At 45.8% G+C, this 20,482-nt stretch overlaps 2 protein-coding genes across 2 annotated transcripts in view; both read right to left on the reverse strand.

The window, feature by feature from the left end:
- Positions 1-466: 466 nt before the first annotated feature.
- LOC142563188 (lipase member N-like) overlaps positions 467-20,482 on the reverse strand; it is a 42,137-nt gene continuing 22,121 nt past the window's right edge. Inside the window, exons 5-9 of the mRNA XM_075673739.1 lie at positions 7,846-7,938; positions 6,884-7,036; positions 5,890-5,961; positions 2,417-2,485; positions 467-1,116 (exon numbers count right to left, since the gene is read on the reverse strand). Coding sequence (XP_075529854.1) covers positions 862-1,116; positions 2,417-2,485; positions 5,890-5,961; positions 6,884-7,036; positions 7,846-7,938 — 642 coding nt within the window. The 3' untranslated portion in view covers positions 467-861. The remainder of the gene's footprint in view (positions 1,117-2,416; positions 2,486-5,889; positions 5,962-6,883; positions 7,037-7,845; positions 7,939-20,482) is intronic.
- Positions 8,704-12,791, reverse strand: LOC142564126 (lipase member N-like). Its single transcript, XM_075674982.1, has 4 exons — positions 12,626-12,791; positions 11,809-12,025; positions 9,638-9,752; positions 8,704-8,923 (listed from the first exon to the last, which is right to left on the reverse strand). The coding sequence occupies exons 1-4, from the start codon at positions 12,734-12,736 to the stop codon at positions 8,719-8,721; spliced, it is 648 nt and encodes a 215-aa protein (XP_075531097.1). The 5' UTR covers positions 12,737-12,791; the 3' UTR covers positions 8,704-8,718.

The raw sequence follows: 20,482 nt of genomic DNA on the forward strand, positions 1-20,482 counted from the left end.
CGGTCTCTCTCTACACTGCTCCAATGATATTCGCATTACTGTCGGCTGTCATCACGATATCTGTTCTGCCGTAATAGGTTTCTTGCTCGCGAGACAACGCAAAATTGAATATTATAGGCATTGTTAACACTGTTGAAACCGCGAGGCTTTTTATTCACCGTGGACTTACGCTCAAAGTAAGTTCAGTGGAACCGAAAATGCATGAGGGCTAGAGCAAAAAAATAAACTCTACAATATTGCAAGGATTCCCTCTCTCAACAGATACCATGAATAAATGCCTCCGTGGGTCATTTCAGTTTTCTTGCCAGCTTCACTTGTGGTCTCTACAATCTGCCAAGTCACTGTAATTGCGACATGCTCCCGACATCGCCATGATGAACCCCGTGTTATGATCAGGGACGAGACTAGGTACCAAGACGCCAAAGAGAACTCCCTGCGTCCAGAATCTACTGAATCACTCACACAGTTCCACAACTCTATTAAAATTTTATTCGACATATTTGCAGCTGCAGATATGTAGCGACACACCTAAAACAGGGTGCCAGTCTCTCATCCGTCACAATGTTTTCAGTGTACAATTTATATGTCAAGTGTTAAGTAATGTCATACTTTAGGCACCTCCATCAGGATATTTATTTTTATGTGTTGTAGTACCTGGTACAACAGTGTCTAGAATAGTGCCTTGAAGAGTGTCTTGTAAACTGAAGGTTAACGGTCTGCAAAAAGAAGTACCGCGTTTCTGTACACCGCTATACTCGAAGAACCGAGTATCTTGCTATTTTTATATCCTTGCCACAAATCATAGCGCTCTCTCAAAGGTGGTATAGGCAAGCTAAGGTTCCGTTTTCAAGGCAGCAGTTTTCACGACCTCCGTGTCGCATGCTGTCGGATGATGTCGATGGCGATATTGTGCAAGAATTCCTTGGCATTGTATCCCAAGGCAAAGTCCACATGCCCAAACGTTTTCTCCGAGACCACGTGGTGGAGAATTACGCTCGATCCGAGTTTCTTCACCAAGTCCGCCACGTCGCGATCATCAGCCACAAAGTCTCCTTCCGATGTGAATAGAGCAATGGGGGTGGTGATAAGTTCCAGGGGGTAAGCCGGGGGTGCCACCTGCGAATGTCAACGCAAGGCACACATGACTGCGGTGAATCCGGCCATCTTGTTGGCCATCTAAATGACCGGACAAGATCAAATTCACATGGCTGACGCTTGGGTTGCTGGATGATGCGCTGCCAATTTGGTGTCGCAGTGAACGAATTTCGACCCTTTAATGACAAGACGTACAAATACCCAGAAAAAAACGCGTCTTTCTATCTAAATATGCAAAACAAATCAAGAATAAACATCATCCCCGAAAGGAAAAGGTATGTTGAAGACATTTTTTCAGCGATAGGGAAAAATCCCAGGTAGGAAACTGCACGTGAAAAAAAATGAAACTGAAAACAACTGAAAAACTTCGTTTTTCGATTTTCACAGACGGCTCTCATCATTTGTCAACCATAGGTGGGCATTTCGTTTGCTAATGCGTGGTATGGATAACCCGTAGACCAGTAGAGCCACAGAATCAGTGCCAAGAGAAGAGAAGCGTAGTCGCGGACGGCAGGAAACTATAGGAGGGGTGATGAAACTAGGAAATTTGCAGGCGCAAGTGGGAAATCACTTGGCGCAGGACAGGGGTAATTGGAGATCGCACAGTGAGGCCTTCGCCCTGCAGGGGACAAAAAAAGGCTGATGATGACACATGCATGACACCACTGCAGCTGCATATATTGAATTGGCCTTTCACCTCTTGTTCCCCAGTGAAATGGCGCATTCCACTCTGGGGGATCGGCTATGAACCGGGCGGTGAAGGAACTTTTAGCATTTTTTAAATAAATTGGGGTGATGGGCTACTGCACAACATAAAAAAGTGCTACTGCACAACACAAAAAACGGAAAACAATACATTCGCTATCTTAATTACGTTTTCATCTTCATTGCATTCTCTCGCAAGGTGTGAGACAAGGCTAGTTGAAATGCATTTCTTAGGGTTAGAGAGCCGCTGCAAAAAAGAAAGGATCCAGATAATGCTTTATCAACTCTACAATTTCCTACCGATGATTTCAAGTAGCCATGGCATTTTCTTTCTGGTAACGTTCCTAAATTCCGGACATTTAGTTGCGATGGTGTTCCCAGCAATGCAGAATATTTACTTCGATTACGCTAATTCGATACCGCGCATGATCCTACCTCTTTAATCACATTTCATTTTGACACTCCAGGGTGCGTAGTTGAGTCACGAGCGAAAAGGCAGCGTTTTTGGCAGCTCCTACAATCTGAAAACACTTGCGGATGGCACATATAATGTTTTAAGAAACGGATGCTCTTCACATTAAAAAAAAAGGGCCCGAACTGATTCTGCGTTGCTTACCTGGCCGTACCGCCGCTGATTTTCCGTTGCACCATGGTCGTACATGACAAAGTTCTGCGCCTTGTACACCTGAAAAAGTCGTTCGCATGAAGTCACTGCGTCTTCAAAGAATACTGAAACCGTAAAGAATGTGTGAATGCGTTGCGGATCAAGCTGATGTCTGTATATAACCTGAAAGCCTTAATTCTTCATTGACAACTTACTCGTACCTCGCCTAAAACTATGAAACAAACTGCTACTTTCTGGGCCATTATTTTACCATTTGCTTCTTGCTGCGTCCGACATCGAGCCTTTGAATTATCCGGACATGCAACTCATAAGGATGAAATCATTGGAACTTCAAAGGAGTCTGCTAATTACGCACGCTTTCAGTAATTGAGTCCTTTGTGATCTGAAAGCACCTTGGTGAGGTGCTAGAAATGCTAAATAAGGAGGGCGACGAATTAATTTCGTCACCAGTGTTCATTACATGCGGGCTAAAAGCTACGTTCATGAATAATCTTGCCTTCCGCCTCGTAAGCCCCTGCCAGCAGGGAGCTTAAGCCCGCAACCTTCTTTTCAGCGGCAAACTGTAGCAGCCACAGAGCCGCCATGGCGATGGCAGACATGTTAAAATCACTCAGCCCCTGCAAACCATCAAAGGCTATCACCACCTGAAAGATACACGCTAGCATGGTACTTTGAAGAGCTGCTCATTTTTCGATTCGATTGCTCAGGGAAGCTAGTACACGTCGTGTATGATTCCTCTGAATAATAAAGATGCGTTATAATATACATTTGCTGTGCCTGCATGCACTAGCATATTCTCCTCCGTTTTATCGCGGGTGCGCTGTACGGTGATACCGTTTGGCCCGTGAGCCGTTTGCTTGAGGTCACGTGATACGGGCGAGCACGCGAGAGCCGGGAAGCCTGGTTCCTTTAAGCGCATTGCCTTGCAGTGCGTCCAGTGTTGGAGGTCACAAGATGTGCTTAGTTTCGGACAAAAAAGGCACACACTGACGGAACTATTATAAAAATTCATTTTTCCCGGTATGACATTAACGCCTTGCTCCATACCTCCCTTAAAACTTCTACGGCGCGACATTGAGACAACCCCGAACATCGACAAGAGCGCCTTCATATATACTTGACGCTGGATTACAATTCCGGCTTCCACTTCGGTTGCGGAGAAGCCAGGAAACACTCATTCATCGATTACGGCTGGGTGTGGCATACACCAACCGATACCTTCACAAGATTGCACAAACACGGGACCCTGAATGTAGCGTCTGTCACACTCTCGAGACAATAGCTCACGCACTTTGCGTGTACCCTCAATATGCGTCCGAACGAAAAACACTCAAATCTACAGTTCACAGCTTGGACTCCCGCCCATTTTCAGAAGAAAAGCTTTTGGGCGCGTGGAGGAGTGTCCACTGCTCCCAACGTGCCATAAAATCACTTTTGAACTTCCTAAGTGAGACTGCTTTAGGCGATCGCCTCTAGAAGCTGTGAGACGTGCAGTCAGTGCGAAATGTGTTTGCGCAATAACTTTTTGTGACAAGATTACTTTTTTGTATGGACAAGATTGCTCTTACGTGTATTGCGTCTACAGTGCGCATCCGCATGTTGGACAACGTGTATATAGTATCTCATTGTACCACAACATGATCACCCGCCACCTACCTTGCCCTGTATTTCCCACTTCCCCTTTCCCCAGTGAGGAGTAGCAGGCTAGAGACACGCTCTCCAGGCCGACCTCTCCTCCTTTCTCTTCATTAAAATCTACTCCTCCTCCTTAGTTTCGGAGTTGCGGCACACATGAAATGGTGAATTCAGTGGCAGCACGCAAGGGTCGCTTTGCAGTGTGCATGCGCGTAGCCCATGGCCTGCAATCGTCATCACACAAAATTCTTTACTAAGAGTGATCGTGGTCACCAAGTGAAATGTGTGTGTGCCTTTCGGCGCTTGGCAACACCCGTGTTTCGCTTGTAGTGAATGTTTACGGCAGTTTATACTGACCATATATTTAGCTGCCTCACTACGTGTAATATTCTGATTCCTCACTATTGCTGTCAATGCATTTCCTTTGGGGCAGAACTACGATTTTGTATTGATACAACGTTAAATAAACTTTTCGAGAGCGCATCTAGCTGTAATACATTATAGGCGTTAGCTCAATTTCTGTAGTTGTCCTATTCGGAATAATTTTCCTATTCACGATGGCAGAATGTATAGCTTCCCATATTGTCGTACTTAACCGTTGCCATGTATAGTTCAAGCATTTCGTATGCTGCAATTTGTCCTTTCCTCCATGAACAATAACACAGAAATTGCACGAAAATATTGATCAACATGACAAAGCACTACACCTAATTGGTTGAGACTTTTTATTGTCCTTGATGATATAATTATAAACAATATCCTGTTGACCGAGTCGGTTAGGACATATCGCTACTTGCTGAGCATGTGAACATATGTTCTGTCTATTCTCTTTCTTGTCTCCTCCTCGATGCTGGGAAATGCACCAATGATTACGACCTCACAGAAACTTTTGGTGGGGTTTCCAAGATAAAAACAAAGAATTTATCTGATGCTGTTCGCTAAAGGCGAAAAAAAAGTGTTTCCACTATTGCAATAAGTTCTAACACGAACTACGAAAATCGTGTTTTGTTGACTGTAAAGGCAGCTGCTGTGAATATATGACTGTGGTGTTTTGCTGCTTGGAAAAGGTCGCGGGTTCGGACACCGGTGATGTCGGCCGCACTCCAATAGCCGCAGAATGCGAAAATGTCGCATTTCTCTGTGCTTCATAGTACCTTAAATAGCAAAAAATTAATTCATAGCATTTCATGGCATATATAAAAGTCTATTATAACACACGCGAAGTTTTCCCTCTGCCAAGTGTAATATGGCAAGCCTTTGCAGCCTAGGACTCATGGTTGATGGCACTAGTACTTCTAGCGGCTCAGTATAGAGATATTTGCACCCTTGAGGGTGCTAGTTTGATCCATGCCTAACGCCTGTGGGCCGTAAGTGCTCTTTACTGCAAGGGACAGTGAGCTGTATTTACACCTGTGCTTAAAGAAGACACCGTTCAAAACTGTATTCTCGCCATGTGGCACACATCGAAGTATTTGACACGAGAGTTTAAACACGACTGCTAGTAAAGTTGGTTTCACGCAGTTTCGTGTCATGTGTTGCAGCTTCCGTCTCGTATGCTTGCAGAAAAACTCGTCAAGAATAAAAAGAAAACTTCGTTTGTACTTCTCTACAGTTCGATCATACCCATTCAGAGTAGCCATGGGACAGTTTTTTTTTAACTGTGCACGCATGAAGTGCGTTGACAAACCTCCAGCCAGCACTTGCAATCGGAGCGTCAACAAAAATTAAATTCGAACGCTACTTCGTTACCGCACTTTAAAAGACCCACAGAAACTCCTAAAAGCACTTCGTGCGACGGTAAGATCACTGTGGAGAACTAAGCCGCTTACCTGGTGGTAGTGGCGCATGTTTTGTACAGTCGTACCCATAGGGAAATGCCCGACGTACACGGGAATCCGCGTCTGAAATGGCGAGCCATTGAACAAATTTACGTTGAAGTGCTGAGAAAAAAAACAAGTCACCGTTGAGAATAAGATGCCTTCTAAATGTTTTTGAGCATGAGGAGATAAGTGAAAGCTATCGCTAAACGTCCGCGCGCTTCCTATCGCACTAAGGAATCGCTCAAGACCGCACATTCAAGCTCTCCAACAATGTAGCGTGTAACCAATACATGTAATAACAGACGTTTTCGTATAACACTTTAGCCAGGGCACAACGCCTTAGGGCGGCGGCCCTCACAAGTAGAATTAGACTTTATTTATAGCGTGTTGGGGGGGGGGGGGCTGTTATATAGCTCCAATAATAATGAATAAAAAATGGCTAGATAGACACGACCCCATGTTAACTTCTTCGAACATGTTCGGTCACCGCAGTACCCACAACTCAAAGGCTCACTCTATACTCCCACAGGCAAAACAGACTTGAATGAGCCTGAACGAGCACAGCTTTTTCAGCAGGATGACGCGTGACAATGATCGCACCAGGCCCCTCACATAGAATTTTACGCAGACTCGCAGGGATGTGTCAGTCACCACCTTCAAAAAGAAAGCACTGCCGCGTACTTACACCAAAAACGCTGAATTGCAGCGGTAAATCTTGTGTGTTTGCTAAGGTCCGCGAGACGAATTTTAAAGATGCTTACTGCCTGATGACTCAGACGCACACAGCTTAATTCTTCCCTGTATCAATATTTTGATTCTGTGCTCTAGCACGCTACGCGATGACGCTGTGTTAAATGTTTAACATTCTCGCGATATCTACCATGGCCCTGCAAGAAGCGTCGCAAGCGCAGAAACCACGATACGTCGCGTAATGTTTTATGTATCATGCAAATTAAGCTAAAACTCTTATTAGTGTTCGGGAGTAGTGCGTTTCGATGCTTACCTTATTGAGCTGAGGTGAACTGCTTAAGAGCGTTAGGGTGAACGCAGGGGAGCAAAGGCGGCCTGTGGCGGCTTCACAAATTTTTGAGAGAAACCGCTTCACACCGCTACTTACTCCAACGTAAGCTCCCCTGCACAAGGGGTCAAGGGCGAACTGCGAAAAAGAGCAACAGGCTGTCAGGTTAGCTTTAGTGTCCCGGTGCTTATCCGAATCTAACACACAACTGCTGTCTGCTACTCTTCATTTTAGTATACTGCACACGTCGTAAGTCCTGCCTTCATGTCGGTATCGCAGTCCTGACATGCACGCCATAGAAGAGTGATAGATAACTGCACTGAATTATCAGTTCAGCAGATAACATTGATTGATTGATTGATTGATTGATTGATTGATTGATTGATTGATTGATTGATTGATTGATTGATTGCAAATTCTGGCAACTCAAACATAAGCTTATGAACTTTACACAACAAATTTATTAAAGCTACTTATGTGGTTCGCGGCCCAAACAACGAGCAGATTAAAATTAATGAACCATTTATTCTTCAGGATGGCTCACTCAGTAGGGGGTCGAAGGAGTCTAAAGTAAGATCAAATAAACGCTGTAGCATAACTGAGAAGGTGAGAGCAGGAAAGGGCAGGCAAGACGCCAGCCAAGTGGTTTGAAATCATTCGTAGGATCTCCTTCGTAGTATCTCCTTCGCGAATTCGTAAAGCGCTCTCCTTCCCCACCTCCCTCCGCAAGAAAATATCATTTCATACAATCATTCCATCCTCAGGCTGAGCCTGCGGAAGAAGATGAAGTCTGCGATAATCATAATCAGACGTAGTCAAAAGGCTGAAGAACTTAACGAGCGCATATAGAATGAATAAATTAGCATTGTTGTAGAGAACAGGCAACGGTCGATGGTACATCATATTTCTGCCAAGCATGTAACTCATTTCCTCGAAAGGCCACTTACAAGCACAGGTGGAAGGAGAGGCATCGCCAGAGACAAAGGTCGCCCCGAATGTGTGATGTTCGCCACAGGACCGTACGCGATCACAAGGTCGATCTGCGGGTAAGACAAGATGTGCACATTTGCAGAGTGCACGTAGCAGAATGTTTGTTGATTGGCGAAAACTAACACAAGCTTGCAGGTCAATAATAGCAACCGACGGTCAGGAGAAACTTCTCAGCAGTTGAGCCGACGCAAACTAGCCCATAACCCAGCGTGCGATTATCTTGTTTTGTCAATCAAGGTTTCGTGGCTACTAATGCCACAAACGGTGAAAGAAACAGTGCCGAAAAAACACTACCACATTTCCCGAACTTCGTTGAAAACGGCCTCTAGTGAACGGAAAAGAAACGTTTGGTGCTTGAACTAGCTTCTGAAACCTCTATCAGAATGAAATTAATGGTATTGCCGAAACAACTTTTCTTGTATCACTATTTCTTATCTTTTGCCGCCATATCTGTGCTATCTTTAACTTACTGTAATAATCATCTCTGCAAGAATTATTCTTTTTTAGAATGCGTGGGACGTTTTGTACACGTTAAAAAGAAAATGAATGCTTATAACCTTTCTATGTATTTAGATTTCGGGGCATCACTTTTTTTCCATTGTCACCTTCATAGGATCGATTTCATTACTGAATTAGTCACAGTTGCAAAAAGAGTTACCATGTCTCTTAAGAGACAGCAAGCACTCTAGAAAGTGCAGTAAACGGGTCGTATCCGCTACTCCCGAATAAAAAAAAAGGAGGAGCTGCTGAAGCGTTGGTCCTACAATCCTCTCACTGGAAGCTACAGCTTATTTAAGCGTTGCTATCAAACTGGCGTTCTCGAAAAAACTTCACGCGAAACTGGGGCCAAAGAGTGTCTTGCGCGTGTTGCGAAAGCCGGTCACCTTTTTGTTGTACTCAGGGCGCGTGGACAGGAATACCAGGGCTATGGTTACACCTTGGGACAGGGCCATTATTGTGAGCTTTGGAGCACCGGTGGCCTTGAGAACATGGTCCACGCACGCCGCCACATCGTAGCGCCCGATCTCGTCGAAGCTGCAATCGTGGGGAAACGTTTACCGCTGTTATCGAAACCTCCGACGGAAACAGAAGCCCCACAGAACACAGTGCTTGCGCTTGATGGTGCGAAACAGGATGTCGAGATAGGCTAATCACGTGCACATGTACATCACGCGCGAGCGCAATTTTTTTCATACTTCTTTTTTTCGTTTCTTTCATTCTGCCATCGAGAATGCTTATTATTCGCTTCTTCACAAATAAATTTTCAGCAATCCATGACGATTACTAGAACTACTTGCAAAGCATATCAGTGGCCACGGGTGTTCCCAAGCAAGGTTGAACAATCCCTTAAACGTTCTGTAAATGTGTGTTTGCCTTTGCCATTTCCGGTTCCTGCGACCATCGTATGGTAGCCATTTAACTGGAAGACTAAGTTGGTGGCTTAGCACGAACAGCTTTCGGCTGGCCGTTTCACCTTTCCACCGTAGCCGTAGTCCAACACCCCACAGCGTTCAAGCCCATGCGAGACGAATGAAAAGTCGAATTCATCGTGCTATAATCCTATCAGGGAAGTATCAGCCCACGCAACATTTTAATAGCAGTTTTTTCAAGAGCTACTCGTTTTCAGGCTATAACACCATGCTTCCGTTTCTTAACACTGACAGAACCAGTATGGAAAGCCTATACTTGACAAGTATCAGTTCCTGGTCTTCACACCTGTTTTCGTGCGTGGTTGGTATACCGGCTTACCTCCAACGCCAGTACTTGCGGTCACCCTGAGAGAGCTTCGTGTGGTTAGAGTACGGTTTAGCTTCCCTCGAATTCATGGACCACACGTCAAAGCCGCTGTCCGCTAGCAGGAAACCTGCCGAAAAGAAAAAGTTAGAAATGGTTACATTTTCGGTTGTGCAATTTTTTGTAAAGTTACCGAAGGTGTTGGTGCCATTAGCGGCGGCGACTGGTCATAGTTGGAATAAAAACACTAAGTACACTGGAAAACACCATATAAACGCAAAAAATCGCGAGCATTTGCGTAGTACCGCAAAACAGTAAACGAAGATATAGAGAAAACTATAAAGAGAGACATCACAGATTTTCATAAATAGGAAGTATACAGAGCAGAGTACAGGAAATCATCAAAAAAAAGGTTGACAGCTTCACAGACACGACTGCTAATACGAACACCTAAGTACATCAGAACAACATTACTCCTTTTTTTTCGGTGGTCGAGAACTACGGACAAGTGTAACAACAGGCTTTAATCTTGATACACTTCCCACAGCAAGACAAAAAGGAGCCTGTGTCTAGAAGGAGCCACATTTTCTACTTCTTCTTAGCCCTCTGTCAAAAGACATCAGTTTGTTTGATTCTGGGCTGCATGTTAAAATGTCTCAGTTTGCGCCAAAATGCACCCACTGCTATTAGCACTAAAAAAAGATGCTGTTCTGTACTCATCAGAACCGCTCTATAATATCGCGATGGTATAGTGGAGGCTGACGCTTGCTCGAAGATACGCGGTAAATGATACCTACTCCGGAACCACAACACCCATTTTGCCCTTCACTTTTGTCTTCACATTTTGCCCTCTCAATTCTGAACCTTCGAGCTACCGGCAGGAATGTACATCGCACGAAGAAAAATGCAGCTGAATCTACCCCAACGCAAATTACAGGCAGACATGAAAATTTATAGAATTTGTGGCACAGTTATGACTTCTATCACTACAAATTACTCTTTTCAGTCACTTACGCTTTGTCCTCTTTGGAAGATATGACTAGCCGCCGCTCCCGCGCTTGTCACAAATACGATGGCAGATACGTTAGCTCAAGTATTCTCCTTGCTATCACCCTAGCTCTCGAGGCTCCAACACACGCCTAATGCTTCGTAAGATCAGGAGCTGCTGACATATCATAATGGTGAGGGTGAGGTTAGTGGTTTAGGTATAGATCGCTGGTCTGGGGGTACAGATGTATAGCGCGTTTCAATCTCACGTTGCAGCCGTACGTGCGAACTCCTGTACGCAATGTCATACCTGATGGCCGGGGTTTCGAATGCGAATCGAATACTTGTCGTTCAGTGTTGCGGCTCGGCCACCCTCTGCCGAACATTGTGACATTAATCGACCGAAGGCCGAGGTTCTCAAAATCAACGTTTTCCAATCACGCTACTATAGCGGCGTCGAACCGCTGCGTTCGACTACTCGGTGAACCCAAACTTTGTCGCAGTCGGAGAAGGAGTGAGTGCGGTACAGCCTAGCGGGTGCTGGCGACGAGGTGCCTTGCACAGAATATCAGTGGAACATCTCTCGTGGTTCCTTCTCAGACTACATCGTTCTACTGTGAGCTACTTTAACCCCCATCCAACGCCCAACAGATTGAAGTTTTGCTTTCCAACATCAACTCTAGGGTCAGGAGAGTGCGTTGGTTGACATGAGGCCCCAGACTGTGGTCTCCACTCTCGACCAAGGCCTTCCAGTGGGTGGCGCCCAGGGGCTAGTTTGTGCAAAAATTAGGATCTTTTATTGCTCGCACTGTAGTCTCCACATCTCTAAGAAAATTATTTCTTGATGGCGCCCGGAACAACGAAGTGCAAGTGCATCATGCTGTTCTCCATGAACCACCGCTGCGTTAATATTTTTCATTGGTCAAAGCGAGTAAACCACCTGTCCACTGCGTGGGTGGCTTCTTGAGCTGGTACCGTTTATATTCCCGAGGTGAAGGTAGCACTTTGCTACATTTTACCGCTGCGTTTAAAGATATTGACGTCTGCCTTTCTCAGCTGGAAGAAGTTCCCTGCGCACGGTTATGACACTAATTTTTCGCATACACAAACGCGTGTCGTCATGCGTCTATGTAATCTCTGCATTAGGACACACATCCTACATTTGTTTGAACAATCAAATACATTGTTTGAGCACTTGCCAGGGCTTTGCGAAGGGTAATTCAGGAACCACATGTCCGAAGCGCTGGTGAAGGCGGGCACCAGAAGGACCGGGTAGCGAGGCGTCCTTTGGTCGCCTGCGGCGGAAGGGCTACTCTCGCGACCGTGAGGGACGTGGTCCACCTCGAGCACGTACCCGTCATCCGTGGTCGCATAGCTGAGCTCACAGGGGTAGCCGTGGTACTTGATGAGCTCGCACTGCGTGTAGGCATTTGCCTCGTCACATACAATACTGATCACTCGATGCTTTCTTCATGTCCTTGAAAGTGAACTGCGATGAATTTATACCCTTCACAGAACAAGGCACTGATTTTAGAAGAATGGCAAGAGAGCTATAAGCATTCGAAAGCGATAGCCTCAGAGTGTTTCTCTGGAGATGCCAGTAGTGATGTCACATTGAGCACACAAAAAAACTCTGTTGCAGAAAATTTAAAGCTGCTGCAGTAACTTTTTTAAATTACACATACAATACACAGGAGCTTTTCTTTGAATATCACCTGTCCCCCTTACCGCGAACACGTCATCACATATTAAAACGGAGTCAGTTGATCTAAAAACATAACTTCTCGCCTTCTTGAACATTCCGAAAGCAACAAATAAACGTTCAACTGTAAACATCGAAAGGCGTCATTCCAATTGGTTCAACAGGGCAATTTCTCCATGTGTGCGTTCATTAGTGCATGCTTCACAACTCTAGCAGGCAGTATTCAACATATCAAATTGTGAGCGATGCACGTACTCATTTGCCGTTCAAACTATATTCTTCTTTAGGATAACCAGTACGAACGCTTAGCTTACGGGAGTCAGGTGGGCTTGCAGTGTCCGTTCATCTTTTGCTTTTCCAAGAGTACTTGCAGCCAGTGTGAAAAAGATAAGCAAACGGCTGGTGACTGTGTTGAAGGTACCCATCTCCGCTGCTTACAGCTCGCGCAGCGAACTACCGCAGAGTGGCGCACACAGGCACTGCTTAGTCGCTTTTGTAGTCGCCTTTGCAGCTCTTCTTATCATCCGACCCCTTTTATCTGGCATCCACTCACCTTGTATTATCGATCCGTGGCGGTGATAGAAACTCACATTCTACAGGAACGAGGTTAGGTGCCGATGCGAGCGAGTCATTCGTATTTCGCGATATCATATTAAGGCACAACAAAGAATAGCGTTCTACGTTTTGTCTGTGCTGTCCGCTGTATCCGGGATTACCTCTAAACAATAGCCCCCGTACTTAATAAAGAAGCATTTAATGTAACGAAAATGCGTCTGATGCGGCTACATTGTCTAGGTAAAACTATATTTCCTGTAAAGCTCCTACAGCGGCAGTTGAGTCGATATGTCGCGTTGCAGCTGAGCGCGACGTTAAGAGGTTCAATTCCCTGCCACGTCAGCTTCGTCAATATGTGGAGGAAATGTGGCAACGTATTGTACGCCGACGTCTCGCTAAACCTGAGACATCTAAGGCCTGTAAAAATTTATCTGCACCCCCCCTCGTCTACCCCCCTCGTAAATCCTGTCTTTCATTAAAGCCTGTGTTTGCCGGAAGCCTGCAAAATTTGACGTTGCAATCACATTTCGTCATGCAGACGAGGGTTGGTATAGTATGAAAAACGTAATTGAGGTCCTTCAGGCCGCGCTAGATTTCTAGCCCGACGCAGGCCGCTCCCACGTCGGCACCGAACTGCCGAAGAATAATGCGTTGTTCTCGGCCAGCCGGTTCTATGACAAGGTGCGGCAAGGTGTGCACTTTGGCAGTGGTCGCGTGCACTATCGTCGAACAAGATCTGTCGACAATCTCTAGATCTCTTGAAAGACCTCAAAAACAAAGAAGTTTCGGTCGAGTTTCAGTGGATACCTTGACATGCTGCTCCTTGCAGAAATAAAATTTGGAGTACGTTTAAGCTTGGCCTTTAAGAGTGGAATGCGATAGCATTCAAAGATCCCTGACTGCTTCTCACGCTTCACGGCAAAAGCAGCGTATCTAACTGTAATGTTTACGGGGAAACGCTGGCTGCGAACGCTGTGCACAAACCCTAACTTTGTGGTAGAAACGCGGCCTCTTGCGTGGGCCGCGATGGGGTGGAGACGAGCGCCAGCTGGAGGTATTGCAAGGAACCGTGTGCTCCACTCTGTGGCCCCCGAGACACCCGCGCGCCAGCGCGCGGAAATGGCGGACGCCGTGGCCGGTCTGTGAATTGTAGAAACGCTGTAAAATCGGTTTCTTTGAGATTTCTTGAAACAGAATTATGTACAATCCGAGAGCTATCACTTCCGTAGGCTGAGTGTAAAAGTCCTAGTTTGCGATTTTTCTATGTATTTTAGCTTGAAAAGTTCAATGATTTCATTCGATTCCTCGCGTCACATGGAGGGCCTGGGTATGCGTGGTTCCAAAATCTTTTTGTCGAAACGACGTCCGACGCCGACACCGGATTTTCTGCGACATGGGCTGTCGCGTTAAAGAAGCTGATTATATAGCACGTTCCGCGCTAGGAGGCTCCGCAGAAGTGAAACGGCCTCAAAATTCTCAAGTAGCCAAGAAGGCCATTAAATGTCGTTTTCGATAACATTAGATGCGGCAGCATGTACCCTGCGTGATCAAGACTCTAACACGCTCTGAGGTCGCGCTTCTTTTTCGAATGTGAACGGATTCAGCGTACACGTAAGGTTGTTCCCTTAACACAGGGAACGCGCCCTTTCCTCGTTTTGCAGACCCCGGGCGACATGGGCAACACGAAACATTTTATGTGGTCCTGCTGGCGTTACACTGCGGAGCGAAACTTTATTTGATGCCATGAGAGGCGAAGAGGATTTCCACAGGATTGCATCCTAGGTCGGGGGTTTCCGAAAAGAAAAGAATGATTCGAAGAGAAGTATTGTATACTGCCCCTTCTTGTGTTTCTTCGAGACAGTGGACTCTCAGACATCTTGTGCTGAAATGTATAAACAGAAAGAGGCAGAAGAGGCGCTACATTTGCCTACCTCGTCTGCCAGGCTACAGCTGCCTGTAACGTCACCGCCACCCCTGCTTGAAAGACGTGACGTGATGAGCTAGGACACTAGACACACATGAAGCGCAGGCTCTCCGTACAATATCCGAGGCATTGCATATGCAATATCGATGAAAGGGCAAGTTTGTTAGTCGATCATCCGTAGCATTCGGTAACAAGGAAATCGAACTTCTGAAAAAAATTCATTCAGGCACATAGAACTTGATGCAAATAGGAAAGTCCTTGTGACTCCGTGAGTCTTGCTTGGTCTCGCTGAAGTGTGTGTGTGTTTTTTTGTGTGTGTGTGACTGTCAGTGAACATTAGATGGTATACCCTTTCTTGTGTGCTTTTTGTCTTAGTTCTTCACACCCGCCGTGGTTGCTCAGTGGCTATGGTGTTGGGCTGCTGAGCACGAGGTCGCGGGATCGAATCCCGGCCACGGCGGCCGCATTTCGATGGGGGCGAAATGCGAAAACACCCGTGTGCTTAGATTTAGGTGCACGTTAAAGAACCCCAGGTGGTCAAAATTTCCGGAGTCCTCCACTACGGCGTGCCTCATAATCAGAAAGTGGTTTTGGCACGTAAAACCCCAAATGTTATTATTATTAGTTCTTCACGTTCTTGCTCATAGTTTGGCTTCGCAGTGCAGTATTCCATCATGAAGTATTTTGGGGCTTTCCGCTGTACCACACTTGGCCAAGCACTCCGCTCTACAACTGGCAATCTCGACTACAGATGCAGTTGAAATGCGTATGCATGGCAATTTCATCGCTCTATATTTTACATTTACAGTACTGCGAACAGTGAGATTAGCGGATAGGACGGCCAGAAGCTACGGGAAAGAGCAAGGCATTAAATTTGCGGCGCATTTTTTGGAATTATTCTATTGGGACAACTTCGAAACACGCCTGTGCAATATATGCGTTTTTTCCGGCCCCCTTATTCCCGGGTTTAGCAGGCTATTAAACTGTGCTATCTGTGCTATGCGGCAGCAAGAAACTGTCCTGCGACGGCACTAATCATTCCTATTGTTCGCATGCGTGAGGAAAACAACTTGATAACACTCTCAAACATTCTTATCGCACATTAACACATCCGTGATACTACGTAAAGCTTTGTTTTCTCATGGACATGAGCTCAAAGTCAGTCATATTATTTCCAACATCCGGCACAAGATGTGCAACGTTGCTGAAGCTTGTAGGCTTGGCGAACGCCTACATTCCGTTAAAACAAAGAGACAGCAGGATGCAGAAATTGAGTAACAGCTTCCTATACGGTATACTCACTAAATAAACTTACTGTTGGAAATATTTCCAGCACACAGTTAAAGTAGAAAAATTAACAATAAAAGCATCACTAAGGAAGGGCAAAAAAGTCATGCAGAAACTCCTGTGGTCGTTTTCTAAGTATACCTAGAAGCGATGCGTGCATAATCAGTGTAATTAGTTTGGAGTCGGTACTTTATCACTTTCATTGCGCGCATTAGGCTCAAGAAAAGCTATGTAGTGATGTAGAGACTCCAAAGAAAAAGATGTCCCCATTAAGCAGCCTCCAAATCTTACCACCATTTAATTTTCTTTGGGGTGGGACTCTGCTGACACATCTGACTCCTTGGCCAGCTTCTATTGAATGACTAAACACAGCCTCAGAGCACAACAGGCACATTTTATTAGACAAACTTCCACAATCTCCTCATCACAAAACTCATGTCCGCAGTGTCAGGTAGGTTGCTCCTGGTTAACTGGCTACAATCATGATTGTGTCCCAGCGCTGCGTTGTCTTCAAGAAAGCACCAACTCGCCCAATTGTGCTCTGCTGCGGCAACAAGAGTTCTTCTTTATCTATTAATACAGAAAATTTTGTTAATATCTTATAAACACTGCCGAAGGGAAGGTAACGTAAGCGCTGAAGGCAGCCATTTTTTTTTCACGACCGCTGCGTAGCGTGCTGTCGGATGAGATCAAATGCAATGTTGTGCAAGACTTCGTTGGCATTGTATCCCGCGACAAAGTCCGCGTGTCCAAACGTCCTCTCGGGTACAATGCGGCGGAAAACTACGCTCGACCCGAGTCTCGTCACCAGATCTGCCACGTCGCGGGTGTCAGCCACCAGGTCTCCTTCTGATGAGAACAGAGCAATGGGGGCCGTGATTAGCTCAAGAGGGTACGCCGGTGGTGCCATCTGCAAATGTCCAAGACAAAGCACAATAAAGCGCAGTTAACCCGTTAACCTGGCCCTTTTAGCCTCACTTTCTGCAAACATGCCACATGATCTAGCCTATAGACTCGAATAGTAGCATAAAAGCATAGATTCTACACATGTGGTGTGTGCGTGTGTGTGTATGTGTGTGTGTGTGTGTGTGCGTGCGTGTGCGTGTGCGTGTGTGTGTGTGTGCGTGTGTGCGTGCGCGTGTGTGTGTGCGCGTGTGTGCGTGTACGTGTGCGTGTGTGTGTGTGTGTGTGTGTGTGTGTGTGTGTGTGTGTGTGTGTGTGTGTGTGTGTGTGTGTGTGTGTGTGTGTGTGTGTGTGTGTGTGTGTGTGTGTGTGTGTGTGTGTGTGTGTGTGTGTGTGTGTGTGTGTGTGTGTGTGTGTGTGTGTGTGTGTGTGTGTGTGTGTGTGTGTGTGTGTGTGTGTGTGTGTGTGTGTGTGTGTGTGTGTGTGTGTGTGTGTGTGTGTGTGTGTGTGTGTGTGTGTGTGTGTGTGTGTGTGTGTGTGATGCCAAAGAACGAATACATTCAAGTATACGCTATGTAAGTGTAAATACCATACACTTTTAAGTTGTCCGAATTGACAAAGGAACCGTATGCAGGATTCTCATAATGAAAGCTTCACGGCTGAGCGGTTCCGCATTTCCGCAGAATCTATTATTTCCGTCAGTGACGTTCTCTACGGAGCACAATATGAAGCATATAAAGCAAATCGAAACACTCACCTCGTAAGATATATTGCACTGATTACTCACATTAAAGTCTCCGTCAAAGCAAGCAGACATCATACAAACCCTAATATTACAGCGAAGCTGTTAGCCCCTTGGTGGTCGGCATTTGTCGTGTCCATTCGTGAGCACACATTGCCATCAGCAGCAATGGTTCCTACCCCCTAATCAAGCAAAAAAATATGGCAGATCCTCCTTTCATAGGAATCGGTAGAACACGAGTCTCGAACGTGTCTTCACAGAAGCTGTTGCATGTTCGTGAATTCACGCTCCGCTACAGCGAACGGCGCACGATTTCAGGGTCGGCGACCGTGTTGCAGGTTTGCTTTACGCGCAGCGTCCTGTTGGCGTGAGGCTTGCTGCTGCCGAGTCGCTTCGGTGAAGGTACGATCATTTTGGTCCGCCTCCGTAGTGTCTTGGGCTGCCAATTGAGTTGCGATGTGCTCAGCTTCAAGAATGCCAGTGGCAGAGTTCGCAGCTTGCGCCGTGAACGCGCGAAGGCATTCTCCATCACGCAGCTTGATTTTCCCCTGTCGACGTTATTGCCTTTCTGCCCCGCTTAGCGTGGCAGCTTTCTTAGTTGGTTCCGTCACAAGTGAAGCAGTATGCTGCGTGTAAGCACTGCTGATGCACGTTGAAGCTTCACTCCATAGGCAACGAGGCTTTACAGCTTCATCAGGCGTAAAAGACGATGTGCTGAACTGCGTCGTCTCCGCAGCAGAAGGCCTACGACGCCTACACCAAGCTACACCCCGTTGGAGCCTCCGCTGCGCCGAGAGTGCCGAAGCGCTCACTGCCGGCGCTCGTTAGTGTCTTGATGCAGTAATTCGATTCATCGCTCCTAGACGGCGATGCCATCCTTGTCAAGAGAGACCATACTCCCCGCGTTCGGGTCGACGTCACATCAGTTACAGGAAGTTGATGGTGGTCCCCGGCATAAAACACTTTTGTGCTAAATGCAATGGCTCATCATCCTCATAATGCAAAGGCTACAAGCACTCAGCGAAGTGAAGCGAACAGTGCACACATACATTGAAATCACCCGCACAATACGCAGAGCCACATATGTTTCAATAAAGAACAAGCTCAAAACAAGCATCCGTACCATCACTGAATACCCTACTCAGCAGTCGTAGTGGAGGTTTTGCAACAGCTTCGTTCGACATCCACTTTCGCAGGGCCGGTATGGCGAGTCAATCTTGAGTAGAAGAGTCAGAAGGACGTAAACACTGCTAATAAGCATCACCACATGTATGTACAACGTACAGTTATTGCGGGAGAAACAAAAAAAAACAATAGTCTACCTGGTTTCGTTGCACTTATCTTTCCAATGGGCATGCACGTCGCGTTTAGAGAGCAGTCCTGATGAAAATCCAACTAAGGTCCTAACCAATGAAAACTTTTTCTGCGACCATTCCTGAAGTAATGACTGTATAGTTCTTTTTATTGCGTTAAAGCATTATAACACATTAACCCGTCACACTGCATCTAGCACTCCAAAATAATTACTACAATTGTTTTTTCATCAGACCATGCACTCCGTCTTTCAGCATATTTCAATTTTGCTTAGCCCAGTTCGTCCACAAAGATTTATCTTTTTGCAGCAGTTCCTTGAAACATTTCCAGGTGGCATACATGCTCCGTGTGTGAAGAATGAACCGCAGGCGCAAACCACCTCCACTCTACTTGCCTGGCCATATCGCCGTCGATTTTCCAACACTCCATGGTTGTACATGATGAAGTTTTTTGCCTTGTACACCTGAAAAAAAATTTGGCAAGAGTTCATTTTGTCTTCAGAGAACACTTTAACACTATGGATGGTGTGGCAGTAAACAGATAAGCACCCTCAAGGGTACACTCAATGGATGTTTTTTTTTAAATCTGCTGATGAGGTGGCTCCTGTAAAGCATCCTTAATGTAAGGTGTTTGTATACACCGTACAAAAAGGCCATTCTTACACCCACTGACGCCTGTCTTGCACCAATAGAAGCATTAAGCGCAGCTTTCCATTTTCTTGCTATGTCTGAAACAATGTTATACATAAACTTTGGTCGAGTGATGAAAGTTTTCTCATGAAACGAAGCATGGTGATAGAAAAGCGACAAGAAATAATGAGTTTGACTAATTTGGAACGATTACTTGTAACATAGAGTAATTTTGCACGCCAGTCAATTAAAAGCGTTAAGACATTTTCTTTTTAATGGGCAGACTAATGCCCCCGCCGTTTCTTTACAAGCGCGATATGCAGCACATCTCAATCTCGGTCATAAGCCTATGGTATTCTAATGATTCGTCCCATTGCCTTCGCTCAAGGTGACACTCTGTTGCGTTTCTGGCCTCTTACAATCCCTAGTTTTCCAGAAAGATTTCTGGGCTTGGGTAGTGCAGCAGTTGAAAGAAATTGTTGCGCAAGCTATATGTGTCGAAACCGAAATCCTAAGTGCGCCGGAACTGGCTGCTTCGTGGCCTACTGGATAGCTCCAAAATGAAGGTCGGGGGTTCGGAAGACCATTGTCACAAGAGTGTTGCCAACGTAAAAGAGCTCGTACGCCCACCTTAAGACAGATTTCTCTTTGACATTTGAATTTAGACCCTTATTACTGTCAAGTTTTGAAGTTAATTGTGTAGCACTTCAGCAAAGACGAAATGGATATGTCCACGAGGTGGACTCTGACAGAATATCCCCCTGGTGTCAACGTTGCTCAGTGCTCTACACGAGACGCTGTAATAGAAGGCTGCCGA

The sequence above is a fragment of the Dermacentor variabilis genome, chromosome 11 (assembly GCF_050947875.1).
Source record: "Dermacentor variabilis isolate Ectoservices chromosome 11, ASM5094787v1, whole genome shotgun sequence".
Lineage (NCBI taxonomy): Eukaryota > Metazoa > Arthropoda > Arachnida > Ixodida > Ixodidae > Dermacentor > Dermacentor variabilis.